Genomic DNA, 13,799 nt, shown 5'->3' with positions numbered 1-13,799 from the left:
TTACAACAAAATCGATTATGGTGACATACAACTGATCAGCGAGGTATATAATATTCTCAAGTCTGTTGGTAAGCTCACCAACTTGATGATGCTGAAAGTCTACGTTGGGTGGAACAATGGTGACGTCCTGAGTTTGTTGGTCGAGATCACCATTGATATAGCTGGCATAAGTCGTAGATGTAACATCTTTTATCTGTCAATTTGACTTGCTACAAATCAATTAATTTGGAACAGAGAAAGTATCTAGATATTCCCTTAGCCTATATATGAAGTGCAAATGTATTTTCAACTCGAACTGTTGTAAAAAAACCCTGAAGATTTGCCAGTTCCAAAAAAAACCCGAAGAACTGCCAGGGAACCGCTCCGCAGAGTACGGAAACTGAGCTCGAAGGCTGATTTTGCATGATCCGCTTCCGCTTGGGTGTCGGTTTAATTTCCTTCTCCGCTGGCGCGCGTCAGCTCGACAGTGGAATGGCGATGGCGGTGATGGAGGATGAGGAGGAGCCGTGCAGGATCTCGCACGCCTTCGACCGCGCCGCGCGCCGAGACCCTACCCTACTCGTTGTCTACGCGAGCGACGGCGAGCACCGCTTCACCTGCGGCGACTTCCTATCCGCCATCTCCCCGCTCTCCAACCGCACCGCCGCCGCGTTTCCTCGCCCTTCCACCGACCATCCCGGCGACGACGAGTCCCCAGGTGCGTGTGTGAGCTGCGATGCACTCGGCTGATTTGTTGTCTGCTGTAATTTCGCCCCCAACCCCCTCCCCCCGCCTATCTGACTCTGAATTTGGAACCCTAGGCTGCTTGGATAGACAATGCCTATACCATTTATTTGGGCTTTACTCCATGGTTGCTGAAAAATATCATGTCTAACTTGAAAAAATAAGGACGATGACAAAACATATCATTTAGACCTTTACATAATATAAAGACACAATTGTACCGAGCCAACAACTTCCAACGGTGAACATCATGACGTTTGGTGTGTGTGTGTGTGCGCGCGCGGGGGCACGTGTGCGTGCGCATATATACCGCCCCGTCGCGACTCAAGCAGTGACATCTAGTTCTACTAGTTGGAACACTCTTCCATCACATTCGGATTTGTGAAAGGTGAAGATGAAAGAGGAGCTAGTCTTTGAGAGATGGTAGATGAACATAAATATAATATAAAAGTTCTATCAGGGAATAAGAGACACCAGGAAAAGGAGGGGCATTTATGTATGTATCATGCACCAAGTTGATTCTAGAGGTGTGAGTGCCAGAGGTTCTACAAGTGCAAGTTCTACAGCCGGTCCAAGATGGTTTACAACAAAATCGACTGCGTTGATATGCAACTGATCGGCGAAGTATATAATGTTCACAAGCCTGTAGATAAGATCACCAACATGAACTGCTGAAGGTCTATTTTAGATGGAACAAGATGTCATCAGTTTGTTGGTCAAATCACCATCAATATAGTTGGCACCGGACTTAGGTTTAGCATCTTTTATCCGTCCATTTAGACTTGGTATAAATCTTAATTTGGAACATAAAAGGTATAGGCATTGAATTTAGGTTTGGTTTGGAAACCAATTTACAGAGAAATGCTTCTTTTACTATCGTGTGCTAGGTCTTCTGAATCGCTTTTTGTGGATGCAAAGAAGGAATCCTTTGTGTTCGGACGATGTGTTGTTGTTTAAGACATCTGTCAGCTTTGTTGACCATCTTCAGGAATTTCTTTCTGCTGTGTTGAATTTTCGACTCGAACCATGTGTAAATGCCCTTCGCCTATAGGAGTATACAAAGTGTAAATGTATTTTCGACTCGAACCATGTAACAAACTGAAGATTTGCCGGTTCAAGAAAAACAAAATTGAAGATTTGCGCTTCTCAGCGTTGGGGAAACGGCTCCGCACAGTACACAAACTGAGCTCGAAGGCGGATTTTGCACTATCCGCTTCCGCTAGGGTGTCGGTTTAATTTCCTTCTCCGCTGGCGCGCGCCGAGCTCGGCGGCGGAATGGCGGCGGCGGCGGCGGAGGAGGAGCCGTGCTGCATCTCCCACGCCTTCGACCGCGCCGCGCGCGGGGACCCAGCCCGACTCGCTGTCGTCCACTCGGGCGACGGCGGGCGCCGCTTCGCCTGCGGCGACCTCCTATTCGCCGTCTCCTCGCTCTCCCGCCGCATCGCCGCCGCGCTTCCTCGCCCTTCCACCGACCATCCCGGCGACGACGAGTCCCCAGGTGCGTGTGTGAGCTGCGATGCACTCGGCTGATTTGTTGTCTGCTGTAATTTCGCCCCCAACCCCCTCCCCCCGCCTATCTGACCCTGAATTTGGAACCCTAGGCTGCTCGGATCGACAGAGGGGAGGCGCGGGCGCGACGCCTAGGGTCGTTGGGGTGTACGCCTGGCCGTCTGTGGAGTACGTCGCGGCCGTCCTCGCCGTGCTTAGGTGCGGGGAGGCGTTCCTGCCGCTGGACCCATCCTGGCCCGAGGATAGGGTCCGGTCAGCTGTCTCTGCTTCTAATGCGGTGCTAGTCGTATCGGCAGGGGTTTCGCATGAAGACGATGTTCTTAAGGGCAGCTCTTGCCCTGTTCTGCGATTCAATGGTGACATCCGATGTCGGCAAGGGTCCGATGATGTAGAGGCTGGGGTAGGTGGAGATGAACTTGTTTGGCCTTGCGAGCGCAAGAGGCCGCGGGGGTTCTGCTATGTGATGTTCACGTCCGGTTCTACTGGAAGACCCAAAGGTGTTTGTGGAACAGAGAAAGGTAAACATTCATACTGTTGTGAAATTACTTATGTCATCAGCGTTGCTCTGCTTCTGAATGACAACGGAATTGATTGGCATGTTTCTAGATGCTAGCCTCTTGGTAGACTTCTAGGTTACTATACTAGGCGGTTCCGATTGAATTTTAGGTTTGGTTGAGAAACCAAGTTACTGAGAAATGCTTCTTTTACTATCATGGGCTAGGTCTTCTGAATCGCTTTTTGTGGATGCAAAGAAGGAATCCTTTGTGTTTGGATGATGTGTTGTTGTTTAAGACATCTGTCAGCTTTGTCGACCATCTTCAGGAGTTTCTTTCTGCTGTGTTGACTAGCACAACACTGGTCATTCCCCCCATTGATTGGAGAGCTAATCCAACATCGTTGGCCAACTTGATTAAGGTTTCTTGGCTTTCACACGTGTGTTTGTCATTGTTCTAGTGAAAATACTTCCATGTGTTTGGTTTCCTTATCCAGTTAGTTTTTTTCTTTGCAAAAGGTATCTTGTCAAAATCTCCAAAGCTTATTACTTGAATAATATTGCTTAGGAATCTGAGAAATAAAACTGCATTTCGAGTATTCGGTTTCATGTTGTGGAATTATCATTTAACACTGAGAAAATAGGATAAAAGTGAGGATGCTGTTTTGTTGGCATGCTTGCTTCCATTCAACTTGCATAATTTAGACAGTCAGGGTTTCTGACTTCCCAACTCAAGTCATATGTTCATGTATGCCCAAATGTGGGTAGCTTCTAATGTATGTTAGCATAAGATTTCGTTTCTCACTATCATTGGCAGAGATATTATGGTAGCAAACAGTATTTATTGTTTGCTGCCGTTGTGATCAAGGGATAGTCTGACGCTGTTTCCTGTTCAACTTGAATAGATGCTTGACAAAACAATAGCTCCTACTCCTAGAATGCTATTCCTGATTTTCTTGGTTCATCGTTACCTTACTCCCTTGTTCTTTTTGGTATGACATACATTGCGCTTGCATTTGGCTCATGTTGCCGCAGGCATATCGTATATCAAGGATGACTATAGTTCCGTCGCTGATGGAGATAATACTACCCACCCTGGAGAAAAATATTTCATGTGGATATAACTCTCTTAAGATCTTGGTATTTAGTGGGGAGATTCTGTCATTAGTGCTTTGGAAGAGAGTTCGTGAAATTCTGCCAGAGACTACTATCATAAATTTGTATGGAACAACAGAGGTGAGAAAGTTACCCACCAAATATTTTCTTTTTTTTTTCAGAGGAGATCAAGTCTATTTTCTCTCTCTGATACATTCTTACTCTTACCTATTGCTTTCACTAGACAATGCCAGTGCTAATCAACACTACTTTGGCCAGCCGGCTGAATTTTCCCAACTTGGCTATTAATAAAAAGGATGTTTAAATATTTTCATTGCATTCACATAATTGAGTTATCGGTGCCATCTTTATGCAGATAAGTTTAAAACCTTCTAAAAATGTCATACAGAATTAGGCTTGAGACAGGGAGTTCTTTGCTCCTGCTATGGATGTACATTTCCTCCCCAAGAATTAGGCTCGTGACAGGGAGTGCTTTGCTCCTGCCATTGGTACATCATTTACTAACCACAGTTTTACTGCTATCTATTAAATGTAAATTTAGGGGAATCATTGTAATGAGTTGGTATGCCATAATAAGGACTAAGTGCTCGAGTTCCCTACTACCTCTTACGCCCGGAGATGAACTTTAAAACTGAATCTCTGTCCCTTTTTCATCCTGAGATGTTAAATTGGTCTGGAATTACGACACAGAAGAGATACATAGAGTGTTGCAATCTGAGCAACATGTTAAATAGAAGAACAGAAATGGCAGACTTCTGTCCCTAATATCCATCAATCTATGAGCTCAGTTGCATCATTGTTTCATCTCACTGGGAGCTTGAAATTACTGTTGTTTCTTTTGTGCTATCTTTTGTTCAGTTTACTCCACACAGGGACTGGTTGAAATTAAAGTGTTGGTGTTTATTATGTATCTTTATTCAAAATTTGTACTTGTGTTTCAGGTTTCTGGTGATTGTACATTCTTTGATTGCAAAGATCTCCCTGCAATTTTAGAGTGTGAAGAAATAACCAGTGTACCGATTGGATTTCCTATTGCAAATTGTGAAGTTTTTCTTGTGACGCATGCTGGGATGGCAGATGAAGGTGAAATTTGTGTCAGTGGAGCATGTTTATTCAATGGTTATTTAGCTGACTTTCTGAGGAGTAATCACACTGAAGGCAGTGAAAGTTCAACATACTACAAAACAGGTGATTATGCTCGACGGCTGAAGGCTGGTGAACTTGTTTTCCTTGGGAGAAAGGACCGTACAGTAAAAAATTATGGGCAGCGTTATTCACTAGAAGAGGTAGAATCCATCTTAAAGGAACATCCTGCTGTCAGTGATGCTGCAGTTACTTTCCAAAGTAAAGGGTCTCCAGATTATAATGCATACCTGGTGTTTAAGAATAAGGATGAAATTGTGAAAGACAGCCTGCAGTATAGAGAAGTAAATTCTTCTCAAGATATCATGGCATCAATTCGAAGTTGGCTCATCAAGAAGGTTCCACCAGCTATGATTCCAAGCTTCTTTCTCCACGTGAAGTCCTTACCTTTGACTTCTTCAGGAAAGGTTGACTATGTCAAGTTATCAAGTTTGGAGTGTGCATTGGAACCATGTGGAATTGAGCAAATTAAGTCTGGAAGTGGTCCAATTAATCCATATTTACAAGTTATTAAAAAGGTTTGTTCTTAATTCTAAGTGTTGTCCCTTGTTTTTGGTTTTTTGCCTGAAAACTTGTTTCCTTTTAATCTGGCATTTATGTTTTTTCCTTCTTTCAGTTTTTATTTATTTTTGGATAGTGTCCATTCATGTTCATGTTGTACTGACGCCGTCTCTATCTACAATAGGCATTTTGTGACGCCCTGCTTGTTGATGAAGTTTCCGAGTTTGATGATTTTTTCACCTTGGGTGGTAACTCAATTTCTGCAGCCCATGCAGCCCACAAGTTGGAGATTGACATGAGACTGCTTTATATCTATCCAACCCCTTCTAAGCTTTTGCACGCTTTAGTTGTGGAGCATAGTAATTTGGTTTCTCCTACTGATGAGCCTCAGCCTAAGAAGGGCCTGAACGTATCTACAAGCATACATGGACTATTTGACCCGATTGCTGCAAATGCGGATGATAGTTATCATGGAGGCAAGGCACGGATAAATGGAAAGCGCGCACATTATCAAATTGCAGAGAGTTATGGAGATGAAACAGATGGCCAGCTTAACAAATATCCATTCTCTCCTGATGATAGATACCAGGTAAACGGCCTCTACTTGGATACATGCTTGAAGGACAGAAACAGTGTCATAGGGAGTCAGTGGATCCTGAACTTCTGTTTACACAAGAAGTGGTCTATTGGGCGTTGCAACAGATTTATGCATGACGATGAAGGGAAGCTGCAACTTGAAGATGTTTGCTCATATGTTTCATTCAACAAAAGAGGTTATCTTCAGGAACTTTGGAACATTCCTTTGGGTTCATGTGTTGATGCCTCACCTTTGCTTGTCCTGAACAATGGGATGATAAACATATTTATTGGGTCGCATTCACATTTATTTCTCTGCATTGATGGTTCCAAGTGAGTTTTGCTTGCTATTTCTTAGTCATTGTTCTTTTTCTTATTACTTTGAATGCTAAATCCTCGGTCTGGTGCACCACGTATGCTCTCATGCTGTTCTTATTGATTCGGTTAATTTGAATTTGATTCAATGAGATAGCAGTTCCGATCTGACATATGCATACTGAATATTTTTACAATTTACTTCCAATTTATTATGCAGTGGTTCAGTGAGGTGGATTGTCAAATTGGAAGGACGTGTGGAGTGTTCTGCTACTATTACTGGTGACTTTTCAGAGGTGACCTGACTCTTGAACTAGTTGACATAGCAGCTTGCCAATCATTTTGCGATCTAGCTCATCATTAATCTGCTGGACAGGTTGTGGTCGGATGTTATAAAGGGAAAATTTACTTTCATGATATGTTGACTGGTAAACTATCTTGGACAGTTCAAACAGATGGAGAGGTACAATTGCTGCATTTTTATTTGAAATATCTTTTAAACCTCACTTTGAAATATGGCAGCTGTATTTTCATCCCATCTCTGAGGAACACTAAGAATGACAAGGGACTGATTATTTCGTGTGCTCGACGTAAATAAAACTATGATAGATGTCAGCTTTGGGATGTTTGATTTTCAGAAAATCTTCCTGACTGTATGTTCATGTTGAGTAGGCTATAGTTCTTTAACTGCTGCAAGTGAAATTGTAAAGGGGCCAAATGGCACGCTTAAGTTATGCAAACACCCATGATGATAGCATTTCTAGCATATGGAAGTTGATAATGCAGTTACTAAGTTACACCATGATTATTTTGTTACAGCGTACATGATGGAACATATTAAGCATGTAATGTTTTCGATATTTCATATCCCAAATTAAGAAGCTTCTTTCAGGTAAAAATGCAACCAGTTGTTGACAGGACAAGGAATTTAATATGGTACCATTCCATAATCTTTCTTGTGTTTCTTCATCATAACACTACTACCACTTGTTACAGCTCTCTCTGTATATATCTTTTCTCTCCATTTAGATGAAAGCACATTTGTTATTACGATAATAAAATGTCGTGTTTGCAACTAGAATGAGTGAACCAATGATCTGTCTACTCACTCTTCAATCATACAGAGACACAAGTTTGCACAATAGATGACTGTACTGCTGTTAACCTTTTTTGTTAAATATATGCTGTGTATGGTTGTCAGGTGTGGCTCTTATGATCATCATTTATATGCACTAAATTACAAAGATCGTTGCTGCGCTTACAAAGTATCTTGTGGTGGAAGCATCTATGGTTCTCCTGCTGTGGACATGGTATTTATACTGATTCACAGCATGCATCTGCCTTAAATCTGTGCAAGGGCTCTATTGATCTTGTGTCATCTGGATTGCTTCTTGCAGGCACATGACAGGATCTATGTTGCATGTACGAGTGGCCTTGTAACTGCAATATCCCTTGAGGTGACTTGCGATATATTCCCCGTGATAACTTTAAAGGAGAAAATGTGCATGTTTTTCTTTTCTTTTTATCGTTCTGTGTATTGTTTCCATGGGAATTGTGTGCAGCAAAGCTGGTAATAGAAAGTAAAATAATTAGCAATGACTGAATATCTAGAGTCTTGACTGGTTTCTTTTGGTGGTAGCAGGTTCCATCATTCAGAATAGTTTGGCAATATGAAGCCGGGGCAGCAATTTTCAGTTCTCTTGCCATCGATCATCAAAGTGGAAATGGTAATTCTTAAGCTAGCAATGGGGCATGAGCACAGATGTCTTGCAATATGTCCATGTATGTTTTATGATTAAATTTCCTTGACACAAAAAGAGTTAGGAGGATGCAACGTTAAAGGTAGCAAGAGCCAGTCGATTTTAGGAGTTGGTCCACATCCAGATTTAATTTTTGAAAAATCACCTTTTCACCATTTAGTTAATGCCTACTTTTTCATATGTATTTCAGAAATGTTGAAATTTTTGTGCCTACTTTTTCATATGTATTTCCCAAATGTTGAATTTTTTTAGCGATGCACTTTTTTTCATCCAAGATTTTCAAGTTTCCTTGTAAAATTTGAACCCCGTAAGTTCCTCCCTGGCACGGCAGCATCTGAGCATCAGCCAAAACCATTTATTTTAAACGTGAAACTGATGGGGAGGCCCCAAGAAAATTGTGCAACCGTGCATGTCTCGAGCATAGTTTTGGCTAGCTATGTGGCATATGCTTTAAGGTGCCAAGTTTAATATTATAAAAATCAATTAAACATAACATGTGTATGGACCTCAGCCAATGTGTGGGTTTGATAAGGAATGTACTGGGAATTTGCTATGTACATTCAGTATTTTTCACTTAAGGATGCCAATTTATACTGATTATTAACTTTCATTTTGTAGTTGTTTGTTGCTTGGTGAACGGTCTGGTGATCGCATTGAACTCAAATGGCACTGTTGTCTGGAAGGTGGAATAGCTCTTCTCCCTGTTGTGTTTGTGAAGCTATTGTTGCAAAGTTACAGTTCTGCAACAGAATGATATACAAAGGAATAGTTATTCTTTTAGAGTTGTCTGGTAGACACACCAGACATCTGCTAGACTAAAGCTAACTATCCAGCCTACAGAACTAACTAACATTGAGCGGAATACTCAGAGAACAATTGTAGTTTGTGGATGCCAATTTATGTTTTAGACGCCCTTGTTTTTAAGTCTTGTCGTATCAATATTTTATTTGATTTTATTTTTTGTTATTTAGTATTATTACATACTGTCAATTTTGTTAGTATTATTTAATGTTTTATTGCAGAGCCATAACAAATTTCTTTAAAACCCAGGCAACTGTTGGTGGTCCTATTTTTGCTGGTGCATGTGTGTCATCTGCCCTTCCTTCTCAGGTATGGTCTTTGTTTATCAAAGTCTCGTTTGTCTTATGTAGTTTTATGTTCATATTATTCCACAGTATATTATTTAACTTTGAGAATTCTGAAAAAGGTTATTTCCTCACGAGCTAATTGCTTGAGCTCAACAACAGTTGACAACTTTATGTGGTCCCAATTTGAAGTAAACTGAACCAAACTTTTGCATACATGTCAATGGCAGGTCCTGATACCTTCCCGTGATGGAAGTTTATACTCTTTTGATATTGTAAGTCTTACTGACTGAACTTCCAAATGTCTCTTTTGAGACAACGCAATCTTTTCTACGGGCATTAGTGAGAGAGTAGCATGCTGTATTTTTTACACTTCATTTCTTGAAATACAGTTGATGATCATAGAATCTCTCCCACGGTTGTGTTTACTTATTTTCTGATGTCAATTTAGCAGCTGCGGGTAATTTTCAAGTTCTTTTTGTGTTAAACAATTGAACTTTATTTATTGCATTATTGGTTTACTAGGAGATCTGGCTTATCTTCACATTTAGTACTTAAACATTAATGATTACACCACAGACATCTGGTGATCTTCTTTGGTCATATGACGCCGGCGATCCAATTACTGCATCTGCTTTTGTTGATGAAGTGTTATCATCAACGCCATCTGGAGCATCAGAGAGGTACTCGACATATAGATAGCAAAGTCTTATAGCAAATACTAGGTGTCAAGAAAATGTTATAGCTGTCCTTTATGCAGATTTGCTTGTATCTGCACAAGTTCTGGGAAGGTCCGCGTCCTTGGTATTAGAGCTGATGCTGAGCAAGAGAAAGATGGTTACTCTGTGCAAGAGTTTGCAGCCATGGATCTTCCTGGGGACATCTTCTCGTCACCCTTGATGGTGGGTGGGCGCATCTTTGTTGGATGCAGAGATGATCGGCTACATTGTCTCTCAATCACTAATCCATTTAACTTTAGTGAATAACACGTAATCTAGTTTCCCTTGCTACACCAAGCTGCTCAGCATCGTATCTTCATCCTGCGGTGGTTCAGCAGCAAGAGATGCACAGTACTTAGATATTAGACACATCCAGTCAAACTGTTTTGCTTAGTGGCCAATAGAAGAATTATTGGTGATGTCCCGAGCAGCTTGATGTTTTGAACAATCTACAGAGAAGAAATGCAGAAGATACCGGTGCTTGGGTTTCAAAGGTTGGATTTCCACGCTGTAAATCTTTGGTTAAGTGCTTGATATTCAGTATCACAAGCACATTACAACCTTACTGCAAACCGAGTGTACTGGGTTCAAAAGTGGAAGCAGAGCTATAAACAGCCCTCGCTCCTTCGCTGCGAAAAATACACCTTCAAGCTTGGTTAGCATACTGATAGGTCTCTTTTTATGCAACAGAATTTTAGGTTTTTAGTTAGAATCAGAATTGTTGGTCGAGAGCAACATTTTGAATTTGTACATACGCTGATGTTTCAAGGCAGTGTAGAAATATATGTAATGTACCAAAACCACTCCTGATCAGTGATCAACAACATACAGCTGGTTCCAAGTTCCTCGTTCGAATGTTCTTATATACCGTTGAATTGTTCCAGCATTTCGAAGTTATGAATTTGTGGAAGAACACATGATTGACGGCATAGTCTTGCACCAAGGACACACAATGTTTTGGAGAGGCAGTACGCCATCGACTCTACCATGAGCGGTGATAGGGATGCATCTCCCATCTGTTGCCCACTTCCATGAACATCTTAACGACGCTGTCCTTGGGTTGGAGCCCATCCAGCAGCTGACAGCCTGTTCAAATTTGTGTGCTGATGTTGATCCCAGAGTATTTTTCACTGTGCTGATATCGACTCTTAAGCACGACGATGCTAAAGCTGTTCTCAGCTGCAAGCCATCAGTGTTCAGGAGACTATGAACATGTAGTAATTTGTGAAATGCAATTTTATTTCTGATACCTCCTAAATCTGGATTGGACCGGCTTTTGCGAGACCTAATCCAGTGGACATGTATAAGCCACTAGTCTTCACGAGGCCTCTGCAGCATGTAAGTAATGTGTGAAATGCAATCTGGATTGAACCGGCCATTGCGAAACCTTATCCGATAGAGATTTATAAGCCACTAGTATGTGTTCAGGAGACTACCACATGTAAGTAATGTGTGAAATGCAATTGTTAAGAGAAATATATTCCATTCAGTAGAATGAAAACAAATGAACAATAAACGGTACCATTGTATATGAAAGACAAAAAAAGACACACTTGCTATGGAAATGCCTCCATAGGTGCAGGCCTGGGGTGAATCAATCTCATGCATTCCTCCTATCCAACTTCCAAATGTTGCTAACTAACAAAATAATAGTAATTAGTTACGAGCTTATGTGAACCTTTCGTGGTTCAGTTTGTAGTTACAGAGAAACATAGATTAGCCTATAATTACACACAAACCAAAATATAGTTTGTAGTTACGATTGAGCCGAAGTTACGATTTCATTTATTGACAGCAGGCAAAATTAGAGATTCTTAGAAATCTTTAGAGAAGAACATGCTCCAAATAAGACTCAGCAGCTAGCCATGCATAAAGCTCGTCACCATCACCGACAGAACGAGAGCATGCTAGGGACAACCCACATAGGTTGCACCCTGCTATCACGACCCATGAATATGAAGATGTTTGGATTAAATTTGGAGGTGGGCCCATTTCCCTGTAGTGGCTTTCCCAACTCTAGTGCAACCCAATGTTTAGAGTCATGGTTATAGCAGTATACGCAGTTGCTCCTCCCTCCCCATATCTTTGGGTTCATGCAAGACAATGCCTGACTTCTCTTGTCGGTGCTGATGAATATCGCCCAATTCTCTAGCTTCTCCACCTTCAGCCATAGTGCAGGTGCAGTAGATAAGTCAAGGCGGAAGACTTCGAAGGTTACTCCTGTTACTATAATGGTTCCTCGCAAGGACACCAAGAGAAGCATATCGCCGCAAATCACTAGCCATCTATCGGAATGGTGCCATTTCCTAATCATGGTTGACTCCATAACTGGTATTTCCTGTATGCAAATCTGGGGTGTCAACTGCACTTTGAAGAGTTTGAGATTGGAATCGATGCCAAAAACACGCCCTTTGAAGACCACTATTTGCTTGATTGGTCCATCGTCAGGAGAACGTCCCACCCAATATTGACTACCAACACGCCAAAACAAATTGCGCGATCCGATATCAACAACGATATGTGAGTTAGGTGATGCTAGAGGAGCAGTGAGGGCAGCATAGAAGATCCCGATGTCCTTAATGATCGGTAGTTTTGGGGATGAGACACTAGCACCTGTGAACACGTCAACAACGAGGCATGATTTATCTCTTGAGAAAATGAGATGACCATAGGAAGCACCACTGAAGCGAAACCCTTTTAGAGGACTTGGTGGGGTATTGTTTTCACCAAAAATACTATGTAAGGGAATCTGGCAGCACTGGTAGGTGTCTTGGTTTGCTATATTAGTGGCATGGCATGGCCGTGTTCGTACCAGCTTGTTGATCATGGGAGGATGACGTGGAAAGCACATAGGGACATCAGGCCGGAGAAGGAGAGGTGGGAGGAGTGGCACCAAGGTGGAGAAAGCGGCATGCCAAGAGCGACAGGTAGCAGAAAAGGCAACAAGATCGGAGAACGAGACCAGGCCCAGCCGAGCAATGATAGAGTACAGCAGACCCTCCGGGAGGTCTGGCCACCCTCGCAATCTGTACATGGTGGCGGTGACAAAAATGTAACATGCCTTTTCCTCGCAGGTAATTGCAGTTTCCCTGCAACAGATCACCAAAGAAAGGCATGTTTTAGAAGAAAGGACCGAATAACAGAAAAGTAACAGAGTGACCAGTACAAGATCTTGATATGCTAGTTGTAATAGGCACAGAGTCATGTCAATTAAAACATATTACAAAATCCCAGTGACGCGATAAACTGGCAAGATTCGAGAACATTGGATTTCCGTCTAATACGTTGCTGCTAATTAATGTGTCCTAGATAACAACAATAACCAAACACAGTAATACTTCTGAAACTACCTCCTCCAGCCTCCCCTGCAGCCTAAACCTTCGAACACTCCATGAACTCGGACGAATCGCCTACTGATGTCGTACTAGCACTGGTGAAACAAGGCCCGGACAAACGCATTCGGGGGGCTGCACTTTAGTACGGCTGTGGTGGCACGAAAGGAACAAAATGAACGCAGAGGGTCGATTGCGAACTCAGTGGAGATACACAGTAAATTATTCAGGAATTGATGCGCCAAGGCTTCACACGGAAGAGATCCGAGCACTGTTGCTGTGGCCAGCGATTTAGCTGGACAGCATGTTTGATGGATTGTCTCGGAATCGTTCTATCTCCAGGAAAAAGAAGGTAAGAATTAATCAATCGCCATTGGTGATCTGATCTCTTCCAAATCAGAAAGGACAACACACCCAGGATAATATGATATGGAATAACCTCGAAACAGGCTTTCGCCCCGCTTTATATATAAAGCACCAACCATATACAAAAGTATACGGTCGAACGATACAAGATTGTGAGGTAA

At 42.1% G+C, this 13,799-nt stretch overlaps 1 protein-coding gene across 4 annotated transcripts; it reads left to right on the top strand.

Moving 5' to 3' along the window:
• The first annotated feature begins 677 nt into the window (after positions 1-677).
• On the top strand, positions 678-10,805 carry LOC125519388 (putative acyl-activating enzyme 19). Of its 4 annotated transcripts, none has more exons than XM_048684213.1 (18): positions 678-697; positions 2,325-2,430; positions 2,529-2,750; positions 2,954-3,147; positions 3,761-3,961; positions 4,783-5,502; positions 5,670-6,394; positions 6,597-6,672; positions 6,753-6,839; positions 7,269-7,312; positions 7,578-7,686; positions 7,774-7,833; positions 8,019-8,103; positions 8,755-8,819; positions 9,187-9,246; positions 9,452-9,496; positions 9,801-9,904; positions 9,982-10,805. In XM_048684213.1, the coding sequence occupies exons 3-18, from the start codon at positions 2,696-2,698 to the stop codon at positions 10,205-10,207; spliced, it is 2,856 nt and encodes a 951-aa protein (XP_048540170.1). In that variant the 5' UTR covers positions 678-697; positions 2,325-2,430; positions 2,529-2,695; the 3' UTR covers positions 10,208-10,805. The 4 variants fall into 4 exon arrangements, with proteins under 4 accessions (XP_048540170.1, XP_048540169.1, XP_048540168.1 ...); XM_048684214.1 differs by lacking the exon at positions 678-697 and adding an exon at positions 2,193-2,221; XM_048684211.1 differs by lacking the exon at positions 678-697 and adding an exon at positions 1,933-2,221 and having other exon boundaries at positions 2,325-2,750.
• The last annotated feature ends 2,994 nt before the right edge of the window (positions 10,806-13,799 follow it).

The sequence above is a fragment of the Triticum urartu genome, chromosome 7 (genome assembly GCF_003073215.2).
Source record: "Triticum urartu cultivar G1812 chromosome 7, Tu2.1, whole genome shotgun sequence".
In the NCBI taxonomy this organism is placed as follows: Eukaryota; Viridiplantae; Streptophyta; class Magnoliopsida; order Poales; family Poaceae; genus Triticum; species Triticum urartu.
Note: the sequence above shows the minus strand (reverse complement) of the source record. Positions and strands in the feature narration are given on the sequence as shown.